The sequence below is a fragment of the Typha angustifolia genome, chromosome 8 (assembly GCF_048772165.1).
Source record: "Typha angustifolia cultivar Huaian chromosome 8, ASM4877216v1, whole genome shotgun sequence".
Lineage (NCBI taxonomy): Eukaryota > Viridiplantae > Streptophyta > Magnoliopsida > Poales > Typhaceae > Typha > Typha angustifolia.
This window is the reverse complement of record NC_133246.1, coordinates 7,144,188-7,166,889: the sequence shown is the minus strand read 5'-3', so window position 1 is coordinate 7,166,889 and position 22,702 is coordinate 7,144,188. Positions and strand designations below refer to the sequence as shown.

The 22,702-nt window shown below is 37.9% G+C and overlaps 1 protein-coding gene across 1 annotated transcript; it reads left to right on the top strand.

The window, feature by feature from the left end:
* Window positions 1-969: 969 nt before the first annotated feature.
* On the top strand, window positions 970-2,139 carry LOC140765757 (LOB domain-containing protein 41-like). Its single transcript, XM_073104980.1, has 2 exons — window positions 970-1,266; window positions 1,370-2,139. Exons 1-2 carry the CDS (start codon window positions 1,077-1,079, stop codon window positions 1,897-1,899), a joined length of 720 nt encoding a protein of 239 aa, XP_072961081.1. The 5' UTR covers window positions 970-1,076; the 3' UTR covers window positions 1,900-2,139.
* Window positions 2,140-22,702: the final 20,563 nt, after the last annotated feature.

Here is a 22,702-nt window from a genome sequence, read left to right as displayed (position 1 = left end):
TCTTAGTATAATTAACATACTTATTCATAATTTGTTAGTAACGAAATATAAATTCTTTATATAAACTTACTCAAGGTAATCATTATATTTTACAACTAAATAATAAAATATAAGTAAAATTATAATTATACCTAATTTATATTTAATATATATATATATATATATATATATATATATATATATATATATATAATTATTCTTAAAAAATTTTATGCACAAACCAAATGAAACATATATCTATGTTATTGTTTAGCTAACGTATTAATGCAAATATCAAAGTTGGTAGATACGGAGGAAGAGTAAAATATATGCAAACAACTACTAAATATCTCCAAAACCAATTGCATTAAAGAAGAGAAAATGAAAAGTACAGAATATTTACCTGAACATAAATTCTTATAGGCAGCAGCTTAAAAGATTGCAATCATCCCAAATTGGTGCTTTTGATATGGACCTATAGATTTCTCAAAAGAAAAAAAGATATGCACCTATAGAGGACGTGCACAGACGTCCTTGCAACACATCCTATGCGGAACTAGGGATCCGCCCTCCTTCAATATCATCATATGCGACCACCCATTAGATAACGAGCCTCGTATGCGGACTAGATCGGGGCCTCCGTAAAACCACCGTCTCGTCCTGGGCGCCCACAATAACGAGTCGAAACCGCCAGTACGTGCGAGCCCATAATACTTGGATCATTTCTCTCTATGCGGGCATCCGCGCCACCAATAATCTCTCGGCCCCCCGCCCCCTAGAAAAGCGGCGATTCGCCCGCACAAGTGCCACGCCAAGCGTGGGCACCACACGCCGCCGTTCCCTAATCACGAAACGACCCTTCTCTCCAGCATTCCAGCTCCAAAGGACATTTCCGTAATTTAAGGGGAAAGTATCCAAACCCGGTTTTCCAACCATAAGGAATTTAAAACCGCAGGCTACACTGACCAGCGAAACAATCCACGACGCGATGCTCCGCCCGAAATGCTTTATATACCCATCTCTTCCTCTAGTCCATCGCCATTCTATCGTTGCCCTCCTTCTCCATTATTCTTTTGCCTTAATTCGCAATCGGAGCCATGAGGATGAGCTGCAACGGCTGTCGTGTCCTCCGTAAGGGCTGCAGCGATGACTGCATCATACGCCCGTGTCTGCAGTGGATCCGGAACCCCGAGGCTCAGGGCAACGCTACCGTCTTCCTGGCCAAGTTCTATGGCCGCGCCGGCCTCATGAACCTTATCGGCGCCGGACCTGCCCACCTACGGCCTGGTTGGTAATTAATAGACCCAAAAAATGGATTTCAATTTATGTAACATATACCGTGTTACATCACTCTAAAAATACTTGGCGTACTTGGTGTGTGACATGACAGCTATATTTCGGTCGTTGTTGTATGAGGCCTGTGGCCGGATCGTGAACCCGACCTACGGCTCGGTCGGATTGCTCTGGTCCGGGAGTTGGCAGCACTGCCAAGCCGCCGTCGAAGCCGTCTTGAAGGGGGCGCCGATCGCGCAACTTCCGGCCGCGTCCTACGACATCCGCCACGTGGCGAAGAACCACGGCGCCTCCGCCGCCGACCTGCACAAAGTGGCGGCCACATCCCGGATGCGGTTCAAGCGGGCCGGATCGGGTGGTGCGGGAAGTTGGACTGAGTTTTGCCCGGTCGAGTTCGGCCGCGCGGCGAGCCACGAATCGGGGAGCGACTTCACGGTGGAGACGATAGAGGGGTCGCACGTTAGCCAAGGCGAACCGAGCGGCCGAGCCGAGGAGGGGAGTGTCGGCTTGGATCTCACGCTAGGGCTCGTGCCTCCGATTCAGGAGGACCGGACCGATCGGTTCGAAGAGGGCATCTCGGGAGATAACACGTGTCCGGTTGAGTTGCGGCTCGCTGTTCCGAATTGACGTTTGTTATGTACGTGAGGACAGTTTTTGGTGGTGCAATGGAAATGCTTCTATTTGCGGAAGAATGCCTTGCAATAATCTCCCTTTCTTCTTCTTCTTCATCATCTTGTTTTTTTTTTCAATATTTTAATCCTTCTTGCATCCTTGTTTCTGTTTTTGTTCATGGGGATATGTATAGAGATGATTTGATGTAGCCCTCTCTCGTACTTCTATATATATTTTAGAATTAATATATGGTATCATTTCTTAGTGCGATGCATATATAGAGGTTGAAATATATAGAGATCTATATTTAGTACTAAGAGTAGGACTTGCTAATACAACGCTCATCTTTTGTGAACCTACTCCACTAACAAACGACATATGGAGGAAGTAGACAGTATGAGTGTGTATGTTTCCGAAAGGAGAGGGAAAAGAGCTGCAGGAGATTGCCTGCAATTGGGTGGCTGTTTGCAGTCATGATCTGGCACTAACCATCAGTGCTGGATAATTACTGGAGACGGTCCAGTTTTATGTGTGTGTGTGTGAGAGAGAGAGAGAGAGAGAGAGAGAGAGAGAGAGAGAGAGAGAGAGAGAGAGAGAGATTAAGCAGAAGCTAGTTGATTTTTTAAATAAAAGAGAGGTAGGAAATTAATAGTATCAGGTTGGTGCTGTTAAAGATTATAATTCAAGAATATTCATACAACATGAGTTATTTTAGCCATCTGAGCGTTATCGCATTGGCAAAGCTAGTGTTGTTTTTTATCAATCAAGGTTATATTTTCCTTTTTCGTTTTAAACTTACTATTCTTATGGATACATTTTACGTTTTCTTTTTCGAAATGTTATGCGATATATTGATCTTTGGCACTTTTCCTGGTAGTTCTTATTCGCCTCTTACCTCTAAGATTTTTTATTTTTTTTTAAGTTGTCAAAATGGAGTTCTCAATCCTTTTTCATAAGAAAAAGTATGATCTATCAGCCATTTACATTGACCAGATTGGGTATATAATTAATAAAATTAAAAGTAAGATTTTTATTTTTACCATAAAAATCTTTTTAAATCTCACACTGCCACAACATTCTTGAAAATGCAATAAGTGGCACTCATTATACTATTAAAAAAAGGTATTGCTTTGTCAGTTTATCTAACTAAAATTTAATCTGCATAATAAAAAGACTGAATTCTTATGTAAATCTTTTAGAACGGGTTGGAAATATAGTGTGTTTACCAAAATATATAGGTATCCAAATAGCCAAATGTTTTCTATATTTTAGTTGAAATATATAAAAGTTTAAATTTCATCAAAATAAATGGTACTTTGAATATTTAAATATATATTTTAATGTTAACAACCATCTATTATATTGTATGAATACTCCTTGAGAGCTAACCAACATGACATTTTACGGTAAGGATGAAAAGAAAATAAAATAACTCCCCACCAATAATTAGATAACAGTGTGTCTAACAAAGATTGGAAGAACATATTTTTGAAATGATAAAATATTACCTGTTTAGGAAGACGAGTTAAAGATTGTTACTTTTATAAAATTCCTACCAAAGTGATCGTGTAATAAGAACTCTACTTATCCATTTGCTACATAAATTTCTATTTTTCAACATGATAGTTTTTAAAACGAAAAAAATTGAAAGAGCAAAAAAGAAACTTAATATATATGCAACAGTATCGGAATGTTAATTCCTATGACTATTAATTTTTTTGTTCCTTATACAGTCATGATCTTGCATTAGTGTATTTCTTATCTTTATCTTTTGTAAATTTAAAGGGATATTGTATTACTTATCCATCAGTGTCATGGCAAAGATACTGTAATAACACAGAATAGAAAATTTTCTTGTCACTTCAAGTTGTCATTCGTTAGTCTCCAACAAATTATATATTAGCATAACCAATGATCAATCCTTTTTGTTTCGCATAATATGCTATGTCATCTTATATTATACAATGAATCTTTTCTATTCAATCCCAATTGGGAAGAAAATTAACATCAATGAACATAAATCGATATCATTGTGCATTACAAATAGCCAATAAAATTGCCTAACGTATTAATCAAAATAATGATGTCAGCACGATTACGGGACATCAAACTATCTTATAGAATTTACAAGATAAAAAAATAAAATAAAAGAAAGAGGTCAGATCTTGCGCAATTAGTGCAGAATAAATTAATATTCTGGATCAGCATTAGATCTTCCAGTACATTGGAGATCGATACATACCCTAGAAGAGAACTTGGAATCCCTTTATAAAAGTAGTAAACTAGGAAGTGTAGAACTTACCATAGTAGTGCAACAATAATTGCAATAATAATTAATATCTAAAACCATTGGACCGATTACGATTGCATCTCATACGTAAGCAGTGACATAAAATCGAGCATTATATTATTTCCTTAGCCAATAAGATGATTGAGCTCAAAAATCCAACTTACATTTCTTTGCTTCACATTATAGAATACTCTATAACCAGTTGCAAGTTGAAGGGCACGTAGGTTTTCATTTGGAGTTTGACTTATTATTATAAGTTTGCCAAACTTTTTTACCTCGTGCCTAATTTATCTCGCAACTGAAGGTAAGTTACTATAAAATTATTAATTACAATGGTAATTTCTAAATATAAATCATTAATCTGATTAATAATTTATACTTAAAATATTATGTTCTCGATCAGCTATTTATTAACATGCCAAAACAATCTAGTTCTGTATTTAGTTTTACAACTAGATGCGTACAAATAAATTAGACACGTGACGAGGTGTGTGCTTGTCACAAGCCATCCTTCATATGGCATATTTCCATTGGTTATCTTAAGCTACTGAGTTCTACGAAATATGTCAATTGTTAGATCTAGCTATTGGAAGTTGACCAATAAAGTTTAGTTGGAGATGCCAAGTAATCCAACAAATAGTAGACAAGAGGTCCTCATATTATGGAATTAATGCGCACCAAGCTTCTTGGTCCACTGAAACTCCTCTAGAATATGTTCGTATGTAGTTTAAATATCTTATTTATTTATTTATTTATGTGTAATTGCAGACAAAGTGCTTGGAATTCGTATAATTTTCTAAGCTCTAATTGTGCATTAAAATAGTGCCCACTCTTTCTCTTTATCTACTACCATACTATCTTCTAACTATTCCTTTTTTTTTTCCTACAAACCAACCATATGATGTATAATTTTCTCCTACCCATAGCAATTTATTTCTTAATTTACATGCATGCTCGTTCCTTTGTTGTGGGCTTTGAGGAGTGAGATAACCTATGATTGAAGATTTTTAACAATGGCGTATGGTGAACACAATACTTTCCATGTGAGGTTTAATATTGTCCTACAAAGTGTAGGTAGTTAGTATGGCACGATCTCCCTAATTTATTTTTCGGAAATAAGACATTAATTGTAGCCAATTGGTTCAAGTGTGATGGAAAAATTATCGCCACATCGTATGAACTATGAAAGATTCTTTGATACTTGAATTAAACTAATGCATGCATACTGATATATAATCTCATGAGAGTTGTCTGGCACGGAAATTCGAGCAGTTAAACATAAAAATAGGGGAGCTTGTAGATATTACGACAAATGTTACTTTACATAGCATTTTCGTCGTTGACTTTCTACATCTGAATATTAGACAACATATTTACTAGCATTTCTAAGATTTTACGGCCATTTATTAATAAGAGTTAGGCAACTAATACATTTTTAATCACTTAAACTAAAAATGGATTATAAATAATACCTTATATTCTGATAAAAAAAATTCATGTTTTTTGTTTTTACTATCATTTACACCTATCTTTTGGATATTTATCATTCGACTCCTATATATTTTGTTTAATACCAGAAAAACACACTACAATTAGTTTTCTCAACTAAAGATAACCATATATTAGTTGACTTAATCATAGATACAAAATAACCAAAGTGCCCTTACTATCTCTCTCATATCTCCTCTTACCCCTTCGATCACTCTATCTCTATTTGTCCTTCTGTGCTCCACCCACCAACCACACGGTTAGGAAGCATCATCGTCAACCCCATCTCCTAGTGTTTTTCTCCTCTATTGCTCTCTCTCTCTCTCCTCTTCCTGCTCTAGTAGCTTTAGAGTTGAGCGGTGAGTGAGAAAGTCTAGTAGTAGCCATACCCCTCTCCTATGGCCTAACCTCCTCTTTCTTCCTCCTCGCTCTTCAGCTCTCTCTCTTGTTAGGTTTAATTTATACTTATGTAATTGACAAATTGTATTTTAAAACGTAATTTATATTCATGTAATGTATCTAGATTATATGTATTAGCATATTCAGAAGTTATGAGATATTTGACATATATTTTAAAGTGGAAGATTGATTTTAGCACTCACACGGTGTAATGAAGATTTAAAGTCTACTGTACTAGAGTTCCCTTTGCGCATTCAAATGGAAAAACTCGAGAGTAGAAGCACTTACTTGCCGGTCGAATGACCTTTGGAGGCATTCAAAGGCAAAGGTCTTAGACAGTAGGCTTCTATGGGCATATGAACAAACACCAAAGGGTTCAAACGCATTTTCCCAAGAGGCATCACTTGGAACTCGTAATGCCCGTCTAGAGTCCAAAATGCAGTTTTATGCACATCCGTTGGGTGAACTCTAATTTGATGATACCCGGCCCTCAAGTCAAGCTTACTAGATATAGTCACCCATGCAAGCTTATCCAGCAACTCCTCGATAATCGGAATAGGATACCGATCCTTGATAGTAATAGCGTTTAGTGCTCGATAGTCGACACAAAAATACTATGTTCCGTCTTTTTTTCGCACCAATAGCACGAGGGGTGAGTATGAACTATGACTTGGTTGTATGAGGCCTTGTTCTAACATTTCAGCTACCATCTTTGAGATAACTTCTTTTTGCACATGTGGATACCGATATGGCCTTACGTTAGCTGGTGCAGCCCCGGGTATAATCTCTATACGATGGTCTGCCGCTCTCCTCGGTGGTAACTCCTGCCGCTCCTCAAACAGTCTAAAAAAGTTATTTAATAAATTAGACAATTCAATTATAGTACTTGAAGTCATTTGAGGCTTATCTCCTACTGGTTCTAACTGAAGAAGATAGGCCAAATCATACGCACCAAGCAGCCCCACCATAGGCTGCATCGCAGGAATCGGGGAAGTCCGTACACTATCAAGTCGCACATCTTTATTTTCTTGTTTATATTTCATCCACATGCTCCGGAAATTAAATGTGACGGGTCCCAAACTTTGTAACCACTGAGCACCAAGGACAATGTCTGCTCCTCGTAGCGCCAACGAATACAAGTTCATAATGATGTCATGTCCTTGCACCTGTATACCGACTCGGCGACACAAGCTCTCTACGCTAAGCTTCGTGCTGTCTCCAATAGCAACGTCAAACCCCGTAGTCCGTTCGGCATACAAACCCAATCTCCTCACTAACCTCTCGTCTAGAAAGTTGTGTGTACTCCCCGAATCAATGAGGATGTGCACACAATGCTTTCTAACGAGTCCATCTACTCATAACCTCCTCGGCGCAGAAGTACCCGAATATGCATGCATCGATATTTCAGCTTGGATATCTTCCTCAATGCCCTCCTCAACGGTCTCCTCATGGGTCTCCTTTGGACACTCTCCATCATCATCAATCTCATCATCTCGTTAGGACCATCGATAAGCATCACTAATACGATCTCTCCTCTGGCTATGGAGCTCTGATACCAAGATTGATACGATTTCCCCTTAGGCTAAGGTTCGATCTCTTCCAATTCTCAGATCTGGACTAGATCTAGCACGAAACTTTGAAATAAGATCCCGAAATATGACGCCGTCAGATCAACGTGAAATTTTGATATGTTGTAGCCCCAGAACTAGTTTCAGGCGAATCGGATGTGGGGATCTCAAGATATCATCCGATTAATGGACGAAGGTCAGGGTGGTATGTTTTAGATCCATGGATAGAGGCACGTGATCCTAGGTAATGGTGGTTGAAGGTGGACCGACGTTAATGGGGTGGCACCGGTGAAAAGTGGTGGTGGAAGAGTTATGGTTGATGGAAGGGTCAGGGCAAGTGTTGGATAGATTGGAAGAAGGGGGAGGAGAGGGCCACCCCTAAGGGACTAGGGTGATTGGCCGGTCGAGGGAGGTTAGAAGCGGCGTCGTCGGGGATTGAGAGAATGGGAGCGAAGAAGACGAATGAGGCAAGGCAAAAGTCAATCTCAATAATCAATAATGACTTTGGTTGCCATCCACATCCTTTTAGAGGCCAACCACAACTCAAAATTAACCCTAACAATACAATTTTCACCGACCGCGTTCGAACTCGCCCGACTGCGTTCGAACTCACCGAGTTTGTTCCTCTGGATTGTGAACGCGATGCAAGCATTCGAACGTGCGATCGAACGTGCCTGTCAGTATTTGCGAACGCGATGCAGGCGTTCACAGTGCGTTCGAACGCACAGTGCACTCTCTTCACCTACGTTCACAACCCTATTCACAAACCGCGTTCGAACTCACTCCACCCGCGTTCGAACGCGACTTACAGAAAACTTATTTTAATAGAAATTAAACACTAAAATATGAAACAAAAACACTCCTAAAGTGAATCAATACTCGAGACGACGTCGGTGAAGTCCGAATCGTATCAATCACACTCCTAATCGGTTTAGAACACCGATGATCGGGGGTGAAATGCTCATCACATCGAAAGCAAAGGCCCTTCGCTCTTCGCTTCTCCACCTGGGCAGGTGTGAGAGTTCGAACTGGGGGTCTAGTGCCTCCTCTAATATCAGAAGAAGGTCTCAAAGGTGGTCGTGGTCTAATAGTCGCAGCCGTTGTTTTTAAAACTGCAGAATTTGCAGCCGGCGTTCTAGGTGCAAACTGCCTATCTCGGTTGCCCTAATTGGTTTTTGCTGCCATCTTTAGAGCCCTATGTTTTTGTTCCATCCTCACGGCCTTCTCAAAGGCCTCTTCAAGAGTAGTAGGACATAAAGCATGAACATCTGTTTGTATCTCCTCTCATAGCCCTGAAATAAATGTACTCATCAATGTACGTTCAGGCCACGATGGCTCACAATGACTACTAACTCTTTCAAACTTAGCTTGGTACTCCAATACGGTAGTCCTTTGAACCATCCTGCTTAATGTGGCAGCAAAATCTTCATATGACGTAGTCCAAAATCTGCGTGTAATCCTTCTACAAAAATCAACTCATCCGGTAAATCCACCACCACGAATAATCGATCTATACCAATGCAATGCCGTTCCTTGGAGGTGAAGCTTGACATCTGGATTTTTGAATCTTCCGCTGTACCTTGACAATCAAAATATTGTTCAAGTTGAAATACTCAATCCGTTGGATCACCGCTTTGGAATTTTAGAAAGTCCAAACGTGCGGTTCTTTCCTGAATAGCATTGTCAGGTTCGCGAAAGATCCTTGGTTCAGGTCTAAACCTTTGTGCATGTTGATCACCTTCTCTAAATCCTCAAACATGTCCATCACCATCTCCATAGGGATCAAGCTCATCCTCATAGTGCCAATCCTCCTCATCGACGTAGCACACCGGTGCCTCATGCCTCTTGGGTTCTACCATCGCTGGTCTTGGGTTTTGTAACGGAGGTGGGAGATAATGTGAATGCATAGGTAGGAGGGGATCATTGACACTCATATGACGCACCTGGACCTGTGGGGTATCGGTTCGATAGGGTCCCACCGCTGGTCCTTCTTGAAACTCCGTTCGTCGTCGAGGAGATGATAAACCCAATCGATTCATAACATATTTATTGAATTCATTGTGATTCTTCTGTATGTTGTCAACTCTATGCAACAATGTTTGTAACATGCCCCTTAGTTCATCCATATTCGAATCCATAGACGTTGGTTGACTTGGTTCTGCCGTGGTCGCTTCAAGAAAATCAGCCTCACGGTTAGAATCATCGTGCATTGAGTCCTCTCTTGTCGGTGTGCTTTCCATAGGTCTCCTTATTGATGTCATCTTCCTTGTTTCAACCATTAATGGAGGTCTGAGATTCGCCTGCTCTAATACCAATTGTTAGGGCTCTGATACCAATTGATAGGCTCTGATACCAATTTGTTAAAGCTCGAATGCCAAATTGATGGGATCTAGAACCAAAAGATTGGCTACGGAATAATTCTTAAGATCTGAATTTATTGCAAGAAGCAGTCCACGCAATCGTGGGAAAATATTCGTCAGATATTCTCCTGTAGTTAGAAAATTACGAACCTAATTGGGTTGGATCCGTATCTTCCTAATCTACAACTTTCATATTTACGCCCTTCATATATTCAAACTGTAGTAGGGACGAAATATGGAATAACGTGGGTGATGGTGGTGGTGACGGGTGAAATGGATGTTAGGGTTATGGATGCATATAGAGATGAGGGTGGATTGTGGAAGTGATTAAGGGAAGTCAATGAAGGGAACGAAGTGGTTGAGATCCCAAAGAAGAGGGTTGGGGATGGTGAAGAGGGAGGAGGGAGGAGTCTAGAGAGAAGATAGGAGGCAACAATGTAAAGTTGGGTGCTATCCACATATTTATAGAGGCTAGCCAACAAGTGCTAAAACAATATGAAACCCTAACAAACCAACTAAACCAGTATTCTTTATCTTCTCCCAATACCTTTTGGATTAAGCTTTCATTTTGTCATAGATATATTCCAAATCTGGAGAAGTCATGAATATCAACGTTGTAGATCTAGAGGTTTTTGATCTTATCCAACTAGTTTAATATTATTTTGATATGTGTCGAATATTTTACAAATATTTTTTTGAAACTGCGTAGAGTTGGATTTAGCTAATTAGATAAAATCCTAACTAAATGTATCAATTATGTCCTTGTATTACAGGTATATAACATATTTTAAGTTCATAGTTATAATAAAAAATATTATTATTTTATTAAATACTATTTACTACTACTACTTTAACATATATTCAAGAGTAATTTCATTATTTGGTTTAAAACATCATTGATTTCTAACATAATTTTATTATTATTAAATACTTTAATATCAATTTTATATCACATCAAATATAATTATTACTATTTATATTAGTATTAAACTAAATATTATTTATACTATAATTAACTTTTTTGTTCTGATATTAAAAATTAGAATATTTATTTCTGTTCCAACTTTCTTCTACAAGTGGACACAGTTTTCTTTGGTACTTTCCTTTTGTTATACTGTATCAGCTTATAACTTTATTCGTAAGCTGAAATTTGAAAATCTGCCTAAGAGCTTTCCCAAGGAAAAAAAACCCCTCAGACCAATCTATTAGAACTTACGGGTTCCAATTAGCTGATCTTATTAGTAGTATACAACTACACAAATTGGTCCCGTGAGCTTTTGGTCAAACCCAAGCCTATATGGCCCGAGTACCAATTTGGGCTGGCTACTTCCCACATTTAACCTAGCTTGGGCCCAACAGGCCGAAAACATAGATGAAAAGATAGATCCAAAGTTGACGAAACAATCCAATACTAATTTCATGTTTATTCTTCAATGAAGTTCCTAAAGCATATGCAAGACTAATATCACATCAATATAAACATGTCAAGAATAGCTAACATCAAATATGATATGTCGAAGTTATCATTACAAGAAAGTGTAGTCAAGCATAACATAGCTAGTAGCAAATAGTACATGAAAGTATATGAACGACCCAAAATGACTTGAAATCCCTCTAAATTAAAATTGTTGGCCAGATTAGATAACCCAAGCTTGAGGGTGAATTAGATTTACAAACTATATAGAAAGATAAAATTCTCAGCATGCAAGTGTATGCGAAAATTGCAATGAAAATAATAAAATTTAAAGCTTTATGCAAATTAAAATAATGTAAATAAATAACTTTATACTTATGTATATGATTATACTATAAATTTTTTTAATGACATAAGCAAATAAAATAGACTGGGAATACACACCAAAATTTATAGTGATCCGACAAATGCCTGCGTACACTACTTAAAATTTTTTTCTTGAGAATTCATTATGGATAAAAAAGATATACACCATTAGCTTATGTCGGAGCTAGCAACATTTGCACCATAAATTTATCCCCTAAAATATATTGTCTCAAAACAACATTTGCTTAGAGTTAAAAAGTTTACCGACTTCTTCTAAGAGACCTACTAGATCTGTCACCCATAAATAAAATTAAAACTATAAATACACCCAAGGTGTGTAACTAAATCACTCCCATGGAGTTTGATTTACAAATAAATCTTGCTAAGAAAAAAAAAGAAGAGAGAATTTTTTTTGTCAAGTGGGAACTTCTCTTCTCCAATATGAGGTGAATTAGATTGCTCTCTTTTATATCTTTTGATTTGCTTTTAAAACTCTTACTTCAATAGAGGTATGGATCTCCTTTTATAGGCTTAAGAAAGCCTTTTCTATTTAAAATAGCTTGAAAAATGAGAACTATTTTGCAAAGAATTTAATGTGTGCAGATTCTCGTCATATATTTTCTCTCGCTTGTAACACTTTTTTTGACAAATAAAAATTGGACTTTACAGCCATAAGATAAGTTTATATATATTTGAGTTATGTTTCTAGCCTATTAAGAATTAAATCATAAGGACATTTGTTAAAAAAGTAATGATTAAAAAAAGTAAATCTGGGTCCAAAAAATGGCAGCCAAAAAATAGCTATGGATAGTTAAATGGTAGGCTCTATTGCACATAGGTAATGTCCAAATTTTAAATATATTTAGATATTAAAGTTATGAATATTAAGAAAGTAATAACCAAAAAACCAAAAAACTACACATGTGCTAAGAATCTGTTTGCGAGAACTATAGTTTTATAATATCTAAATTGTGACATGTTTGAAAAGTAAAATTTGAGAATTAAAATTATATATTATTACAAAAATATCGGTAAATGATCTTCTCTTTCAAATCAAAATGAATCATATGGATGTTATTTCAATTGATAATTATTTTTTTAATTTGTTTGGTATTATCTAAATAATGTAGCTAACTCATTTGTTATCATCAAAATCAAGTAGTAAATTATTGAATACGTAGGGCTAAAAAAATGACATGAACTTTCTCTAAATCCTAGAATCCTATACCCCTTTTTATCATAAATTGATAAGGCTAATAAAAAAAATAACATGATATAAAAGAACAAAATACAAATAAAAGGAAAACAATTATTGGTTGCGTCAATCGTAGCTCTCCTAAAGTTTGGTGCAGGCTCTTCTCTTACTATGATAGAGGAATTTTCTTCCACCACCGTCAACGTTTTTCCCCTCTTCTCCTCTAGCAAGAGAAGCTTTCTCCTCTCCTCCTCCTCTTCTTCCTCTCTTTTTCTCAAAGTCACCATGCCAAAATAGGCTTATGCCGGCGTTTTTATATCCCACAACAAACTCTTTAAATGTCAGGTAATAGTTTTAACAGCGTATATGCAAATGTCATTTATGCTCTAGTTGGCAAAGGTTTAGTTAGCAATGTTAAGCAAAAGCTCTTTGCCAGCACTTATACACACCGACGGTAACTAATATTTCGGTAGTTGAAGTGCCATAATAAATATGTTAGCCAACATAAATAGTCACCATCACAAATATATTAGCCAATAATTATAGATGCCAATTAATAGTTTTACTATTAATTAATTAAATTGGTTTAAGTTGGATGACCAACATTTATAAACGCTAGGACAACTATATGTGCCGGCGTTTAGATACAAGCCAGGCAAAGTAGATGTACTAGCATTTATGAAACACTGAAAATATAATTTTAGCTGACAGATTTATATGTTGCAAAATATTTATATTTCGACATTTAGATACGCTAGTAGATATGTTACAGTTGCTTTTGGTGAAGATGAGTTTTTATTAGATTTGATAATCTAGACAAAAATCAGCATAAAACTTGCGAAGGTAACTTGAATTGATCTAACCATTGGATTGATATGATATTTGGGTATATTGTGTCCCTGCCAGTTAGGAAGCCAATGCAACTGGAATCAAGTTGATTGGATGAGTATATCGAAAGTTATGTATAAAATGGTGACCGAAGGTTATGAGATAACATGATGGACATGGAATGTGTGGTTAGGATTATAGAAGATGATTATGGCATGGTGAAATACTTAGTTAGAGTCTTTTCTTATTACATTAGTTATTTATTTTTATTAAAATCAATTTTCTATAGGTTGCATTCGAACGCGGTTGGGAGCGTGTTTGAACGGCTTTGCGAACATCTGCATCAAGTTCACAAAAATAGAGAACGCGAAATGCGCGTTCGAACGTGGTCCGGCGCGTTCAAACGTTTGCATCATATTCGCATCGATAGAGAATGCCTTTGGTGCGTTCGAATGAGATCGGACGCTTTCGAACGTGATCGGCGGGAGTCCACTAGAATTAGGGTTAATAATTATTATTTTGACTTGTTGGCTAGCTTCTATAGAGGTGTAGATGGCAGCCAAAATCATAATGCTATTGGATTATTGGTTTCTTGCCTCTCTATTTTCTCTCTACCCTAATCTCCCTCCAACCTGTTCACCAACCTACCACCTTTACCGTTGGCAAAGTCTCTTCTAACTTCTAATCTCTCTCGTTTGTCGAGTCTTCTCTCTTCCTTGGGATCTCGACCACTTCTTCCTCTTCATCTTTATCCTTTAAACAACATCACCCATCCACCCTCATCTCTAATATCATCCATAACCCTAACATCCACTCCACCCATCTGATGGGTTACGGTACCAAAAGATAGGCTACAGAACGATCTCTTCAAGATATGAATTTATTACATAAATCAGTTCATGCAGTCATGGGTAAGTATTTTCCAAATATTCTTTGGTAGTTAGAAAATTATGAAACTAAGTAGATTAGATTCGTAACTCTCTGATATACAATTTTTGTATTTACGCCCTTCATAGATTCAAACTACAACTAGGACTGAAACATGAAAGAATGTGGGTAATTGTGGTGGTGACGGGTGGAGTGCATGTTAGGGTTATGGATAATTATGGAGATGAAGGTGGATGGTGGATGTGGTTAAGGGATATGGACGAAGGGCAAGAAGTAGTCGAGATCCGAAGAAGAGGGAGGACTTGATAGTCGAGGGAGATTAGAAGTTATGAGAGACCTTGCCAACGATTGAGGTGGAAGATTAGTGAAGAGAGAGGAGGAAGAGAGAATAGAGAAAAGATAGGAGGCAAAAAATCAATAATCCAATAGCATAATAAATTTAGCTGCCATCCACACCTTTATAAAGGCTAGCCAATAAGCCCTAATACAATTACTAAACCTAATCCTAGTGTAATCCTGTAGATTACGTTTCAACGCACAGAAGATGTTCTCTGTATGTGCGAATGCGATGTAGGTGTTCAAATGCGACATTTGAACGCACCTGATCGCGTTCGAACGCACTTTTCGAGTCCTCTGTATTTGCGAACCTAATGCATGCGTTCACATGGGCGTTCGAACACGATCTATAGGAATTTTATTTTAATGATAATAAATAACTAATACAGTAAAAAAGGATCCTAACTAATTGTATCAGCCCACCATGCTTCCCCCACCTTTCCCTCAAGGTGAAAAATTGGGGAAATACTCCAAATTGTCAGTTTCTAACTCCCATGTCGCCTCATCATATAGTTTGCTAAGCCACTCAACTAGAATCTCCATCTCTAATTTGGTACCATGTCGTCATCGGTGCCTAACAAGTACACGAACTGGCTCTACGCCCTTTATAGATTCGAACTGCAACTATGACAAAAATACGGAATAACGTGGGTGATAGTGGTAGTGACGGGTGAAGTGGATGTTAGGATTATGGATGGGTATGGAGATGAATGTGAATAGTGGATATGATTAAGGGATGTACACAAAGGGAACGAAGTGGTCAAGATCCTAAATAAGAGGGGTGTCTCGATAGTCGAGGGAGATTAGAAGTTAGGAAAAACCTTGCCAACGGTAGAGGTGGAAGGATGGTAAAGATGGAGAATGGAGAGAGTCTAGAGAGAAGATAGGAGGCAAGAAATTAATAATCCAATAGTATAATGAATTTGGCTGCCATCAACATATTTATAGAGGCTAGCCAACAAGTCCTAAAATAATAAGTAACCCTAATTCTAGAATGTTAGGTTTTTATTTGTTGGCAATTGTGTACAAAATATTCTAAGTGTATTTTTTACATGTATATGAGCTTTACACAAGTCTAGAATATCTCTGGTCTGAAGAATTGCAAGGTTATTGGAGAAAAGCTGTTGAGTTTACACCGCGTTCACAAACGCGTTCGAACGCGGTGCGTTCACAAACGAGTTCGAACGCGAAATCTGTGTTCACACAGACAGAGAGCCGCGTTCACAAACGCGTTCGAACGCAACCTGAAGAATTCAAGCTGTCGCGTTCGAACGCACTCGAGCCCGTTCGAACGCACCAACAAAGTTTAAAAATATTGGAGTTTCATGAGTACGGATAAGATTCAGATTTGGCTTTATCTTGAAGATCATGAGTACGGATAAAACTCGGATTTGGCTCTATCTTGAAGATCATGAGTACGGATAAGACTCGGAGTTGGCTCTATCTTGAAGTTCATGAGTACGGATAAGACTCGGATTTGTCTCTATCTTGAAGATCATATATAAGGATTGTGAAACCCTATCTCAAGGGGGGTTGAAGAAATATTATTGAAGGAGACTTCTTGAGGCTACATCGTGGATGAACCCTTCTAAACAGAACTTGAATGTACAAACTGGTGAATCTTCGACGGTACCAAAGGTAAACTCTAATCACTCTCCTCGACATAAGGTGAGTAGAAAAAGGTTTGTTCCCACATGCTATCATTGCGGCATTCTAGGGCATATTCGACCACATTGCAAATTTTTGCAAAAACCTAGAAGTGCTTTTATTTATGGGATGAAAACAAAGGCCATATGGATCAAGAAATCTGATTTGAAATGTTATGTTGTGCATACTGCCTTGAAAGCCTTAAATTCTGAATTGTGGTATTTAGATAGTGGCTGTTCAAGACATATGTCGGGTGACAAGTCTTTATTTTCTAATCTCGAAAAACATGAAGGGGGAGTTGTGACATTCGGAGATGGTAACTCATCCAAGGTAATAGGTAAAGGAAAGGTAAGTACTCTAGGGATTCCTAGTCTCGAAAATATTCTTTATGTTAATGGCTTGAAAGCAAATTTATTAAGCATCATTCAATTTTGTGATGAAGGTTATGAGGTAGAATTCTCTAAAAATGATTGTACTATTCTAGATCATGATGGTAATGTTATATGTTTTGGATCTAGAACATCTAATAATTGCTATATTGTTAGAACTTCACATAATCTGAAATGTAACAAGACAAAACAATAGCAATAGAACATGTTGAGACGGAGAAACAGTTGGGTGATTTGTTACAAAACCTTTTGATTTACACAGATTTCAGTATCTTCGTACTTCTTTAGGGATTTGTGCTTTGGATTGATTTGTGTTTTAGTTTGCGAGTTTCTTATTATTTTGTTTCATTTTTTTTAGGTTTTATTTTACTCTGAAATTTTCTTTGGTTTCCGTTTTAGATTTGTCGAGAGTTTTTGTTATAAAAAAAAAATTGATGCACTCCTAGATTCAATAATATACTCTTGACATAAAAATATGATTTTTCTTTTGATTATGAGTTATTATAGTCAATTTTGTCATCTTGTAGTATGTTGTTTCAATTTTTGATTTTGTCACTCCCTCGACTTCTATAATAATAAATTTTTAATACCTCATAACGTATGTGTATTCTTAAGTGAGCATGATATCATGAATATATTTTTTTAAATAGCTCTCTATTAACTTTGATTTGCACAGTTTGACCTCATGCTTAGTTATCAAATATATTTTTATAAAAGATCAATGAAAAGGGCTATAATGAGTTAGTGTGAAAGCCGTCTTGTTTCGAGTCCAGTTTGACTCAGTACATTATTTGCAAATTTAAAAAAAAATGATATATGTGAATTTCTTCTTGCACATCATTTGATTTGTACTATAAGAAAAGGGCTACCTACTCATGTGTGAAAGCCATCATTGCACCTATTTTTTTTTAAAAAAAATACAGGAAAAATTCCTGTTATGTTATGGAGAATAAGTCGAAAAGTGCAAAATTTCAATACTAAGTCGGTTTGACTACTGTGTTGCATCATTGTTTATATAGGAAAGTTTGTTTAAGAAGATTGGTTCATGTTATCTATGCTCATCTTGCATATGCGTATCGTTATGATTAATCAAGATTAATTTAATTTTTAGTGATGCATTAGAATTGATTATAATATGCTTTTGATGACTTGATTGATCTGTGTATGACTTATCTCATTTGATTGTCATATTCTATGTCTTGAATGTATTTTGAATTTCTAGAAGTGCATCTCCAAAGTCTATTGTTCTTGATTGATTTTGTGTAGTTTCAAGTTTTGATCACGTTAAAGTTAATATCTTGATGTTTTTTGTGTGATTGAACGTGATAACTTGCATTTTTAAGTGGAAGATGGATTTCACTTAGGGTCTTCATGCTTTCTAGAATTTTTGGATTTTTTTTGTATTCTTTGGGCATATGTTGAATCTTGCGACTTTTTTCCTTCTCTAGAATGCCTAAAAAAGCTACAGTTACTAAGAAACCAAGGCCGCTTTCTTCACCTACCTCGACTCTGTGTTGACAATTCTTCATCGTCAGTTTCCTCCGAGTTCCTAGTCTTTGGCATTTGTGTCAAAAAGGGGGAGAGTGTCTTAGTGTCTAGGTTAGTGTCTAGGTGTCTAGGTGTGTAGGGGTAGTATGTGCATAGAGGGAGTTTATGAGAGTCTTAAGTACTTTTGAACTTTGCTTGAAATAACTGTGAACTTTGTCTGCTTAAGTACTTTTGAATTTATGCTACATTGATAACTTGTGTTTAGATTGTTTATTCATTTCAAGTTATTTTCACTTGATCTTGGATTGGTATATGTTTATTTGCAGGGCTTGATGTGCAAAATATTCTAGACTTGTTGATTGCTCAATTTGAAGTCTTTGTAATATCTTGTAACCTAGGTGTTTTGTCACAAATTGCCAAAGGGGGAGATTGTTAGGTTTTTATTTGTTGGCAATTGTGTACAAAATATTCTAAGTGTATTTTTTACATGTATATGAGCTTTACACAAGTCTAGAATATCTCTGGTCTGAAGAATTGCAAGGTTATTGGAGAAAAGCTGTTGAGTTCACACCGCGTTCACAAACGCGTTCGAACGCGGTGCGTTCACAAACGAGTTCGAACGCTAAATCTGCGTTCACACAGACAGAGAGCCGCGTTCACAAACGCGTTCGAACGCAGGCACTGCGTTCACACAGACAGAGAGCCGCGTTCACAAACGCGTTCGAACGCAACCTGAAGAATTCAAGCTATCGCGTTCGAACGCACTTGAGCCCATTCGAACGCACCAACAAAGTTTAAAAATATTGGAGTTTCATGAGTACGGATAAGATTCAGATTTGGCTCTATCTTAAAGATCATGAGTACGGATAAGACTCGAATTTGGCTCTATCTTGAAGATCATGAGTACGGATAAGACTCGGAGTTGGCTCTATCTTGAAGTTCATGAGTACGGATAAGACTCGGATTTGTCTCTATCTTGAAGATCATATATAAGGATTGTGAAACCCTATCTCAAGGGGTGTTGAAGAAATATTATTGAAGGAGACTTCTTGAGGCTACATCGTGGATGAACCCTTCTAAACAGAACTTGAATGTACAAACTTTTGAGGATCCACCGCTACACCTTCTACTGAGATGATGTGGCCTAAATATTCCTCTTGTGGTACTCCCCATAGGCACGTAGACTTTTTGATATTCAAATAGTTTTGCTTCAACAAATTAAGCACATCTTCCAAATGCCGCTAATGCTCCAATTCAGTCTTGCTATACACCAAAATATTGTCAAAGAATACCAAAACATACATTCGCAATAGAGGCCAAACTATATTATTCATGAGGCCTTGAAAAGTAGCTAAAGCATTGGTGAGACCAAAAGGCATCACCCGAAACTCCTAATGCTCGCCCGGAGTCCGAAATATAGTCTTGTGCACATCCGTCGAGTGAACTCTAATTTAATGATATCTAGCCCTTAAGTCAAACTTACTGAATATAGTCGCCCCTCCTAGCTCGTCCAGCAACTCCTCGATAACCGGAATAGGATACCAGTCTGATGAGCTCTGATACCAATAATAGGCTCTGATACCAATTGATAAGCTCTTATATCACTTTGATAGGCTCTGATACCAGATTGATGGGTTCTTGTACCAAAAGATCGGCTACGGAATAATTCCTTAAGATAATTAGATAATTATTGCATTGAGCTCTAATACCAATAAGATAATTAGACTCAATCCATTGAGCCTAATCTCTTTTTGATGTGATCCGATTTGATACGATTCGTATCAATTCGCCACGCTTCCCCCACCTTGCCCTCAAGGTGAAAAGTTAGGGAAACGCTCTAAAATGTCAATCTCCAACTCCTAGGTCGCCTCATCGAATGGTTTGCCAAGCCACTCAACTAGAATCACCATCTCTAATCCGGTACCATGTCGTCGTCAGCATCTAGCAAGTACACGAACTGGCTCTACAATCTCAATCTTCTCCAATGGCTCTGGTAGAACTGATCTAATAACCTTATGATCACCAATGTGCTCCCTCAGCAATGAAACTGATAGGCTATGATACCACTTGATGGGCTCTGATACCAAATTGATAGGCTCTTATATCAAATTGATAGGATTTAGAACCAAAAGATCTGAATTTATTGTAGGAAGCAGTCCGTATAATTGTGGGACAATATTCGTCAGATATTTTTTAGTAGTCAGAAAATTACGAAACCAATTGGGTTGGATCCATAACTTCCTAATCTACAACTTTATATTTATGCCATTTGCAGATTAGCACTGTAACATAGACGAAAATATAGAATAACGTGGGTGATGGTGGTGGTGACGGGTGGAGTAGATGTTAGGGTTATGAATAGGTATGGAGATGAGAGTGGATTGTGGAAGTGATTAAGGGAAGTAGACAAAGAGAACGAAGTGGTCGAGATCCCAAAGAAGAAGGGTGACTCAATAGATGAGAGAGATTAGAAGCGAAGAGGAACCTTGCCAATGGTAGAGGTGGAAGGATGGTGAAGAGGGAGGAGGGAGGAGGGAGGAGGGAGGAGTGTCGAGAGAAGATAGGAAGCAAGAAATCAAGAATCCAATAGCATTATGAAGTTGGTTGCCATCCACATATTTACAGAGGCTAGCCAATAAGTCCTAAAACAATATGAAACCCTAATTCTAGAGAATTACCGTCGATTGCGTTCGAACGCGCCCGATCGCGTTTGAATGCTCTCAAAAAGCCCCTTCTCTGGATTTGCGAACGCGACACAGGCGTTCACAGGGCGTTCGAACACGAGCGTTCACAAATGCGGGCGTTCACAAGGGTTTGCAAGGCATTCACAAGGGCATTCGAACGCGACTCCACCTGCATTCGAACGCGACCTACAGGAATTTTATTTTAATAATAATAAACACCTACTATAATAAGAAAAGATTCTCACTAAGTGTATTAGCTCACCATGCTTCCCCCACCTTGCCCTCAAGGTGAAAAGTCAAGTAAACGCTCCAAAATATCAGTCTCCAACTCCCATGTCGCTTCATCAAATGGCTTGCCAAGCCACTCAACTAGAATCTCCATCTCCCATCTGGTACTATGTCGTCGTCGGTGTCTAACAAGTACTTGAACTGGCTCTATGATCTCTATCTCCTCTAGTGGCTCTGGTAGAACCAATCCGGCAGCTCCAACCGATATGCAACCGGACCAATACGCTCCAACACCCGAATGCATCCGCAATCCAGCAGCAAATCACCTCGATTCTCCTACTCTGGATGGTGCTCCAGATCATCCATCACCTCCTACAATAATCTCAAAATATCAGGGTCAGATATACATGCATACCTCAGCTCGTCAAGGAAGGTAAGGTAGGAGATGAATAGGCTGCAAGCTCGGTGGTATTGAGTTGGCGCGATAGTGCATCTACCGCTCTATTTTCTGTTCCCTTCTTGTATTGAATTTCATAATCATACCCCAGCAATTTTGTGACCCATCACTGCTGTGTCGGAGTGTGTATGCACCGTCCCATAAAGTATGGAAGGCTCCTTTGATCAGTTCGGATAATGAATCGTCTACCGATTAAATAAGGCCTCCATTTTATCACCGCATGCAGAATTGTCAATATCTTTCTCTCATAAGTCGATAATTGCTAAGATTTTTGTGATAAAGCCTTACTAAGATAGGCAATAGGACGTCCTTCTTGCATTAGTATAGCTCCTATGCCAACACCCGACGCATCACATTCCACAATAAATTCTTTGGTGAAGTCCGGTAGCGCTAGAATGGGTGACGTCGTCATTGCTGTTTTCAATTTTTTGAAGGCTAAAGTGGCTTCATCCGTCCATCTAAAATAATTTTTCTTCAACAAAGAAGTAAGAGAAGTAGCGATCTTGTCATATCCAGCGATGAATCGACGATAATAACCAATCAGCCCAAAAAATCCTCTCAATCCGGTGGTAGTAGTAGGAATAAGCCAAGCGGTCATACAAGCAACCTTTTGAGGATCCGCTGCTACACCATCCACTGAAATGATATGGCCTAAATACTTCACCTTTGGTACTCCCATAGGCAGTTGGATTTCTTAATCTTCAATTGGTTTTGCTCCAACAAATTCAGCAGGTCCTCTAAATACTACTAATGCTCCAATTCAGTCCTACTATAGACCAAAATATTGTCAAAA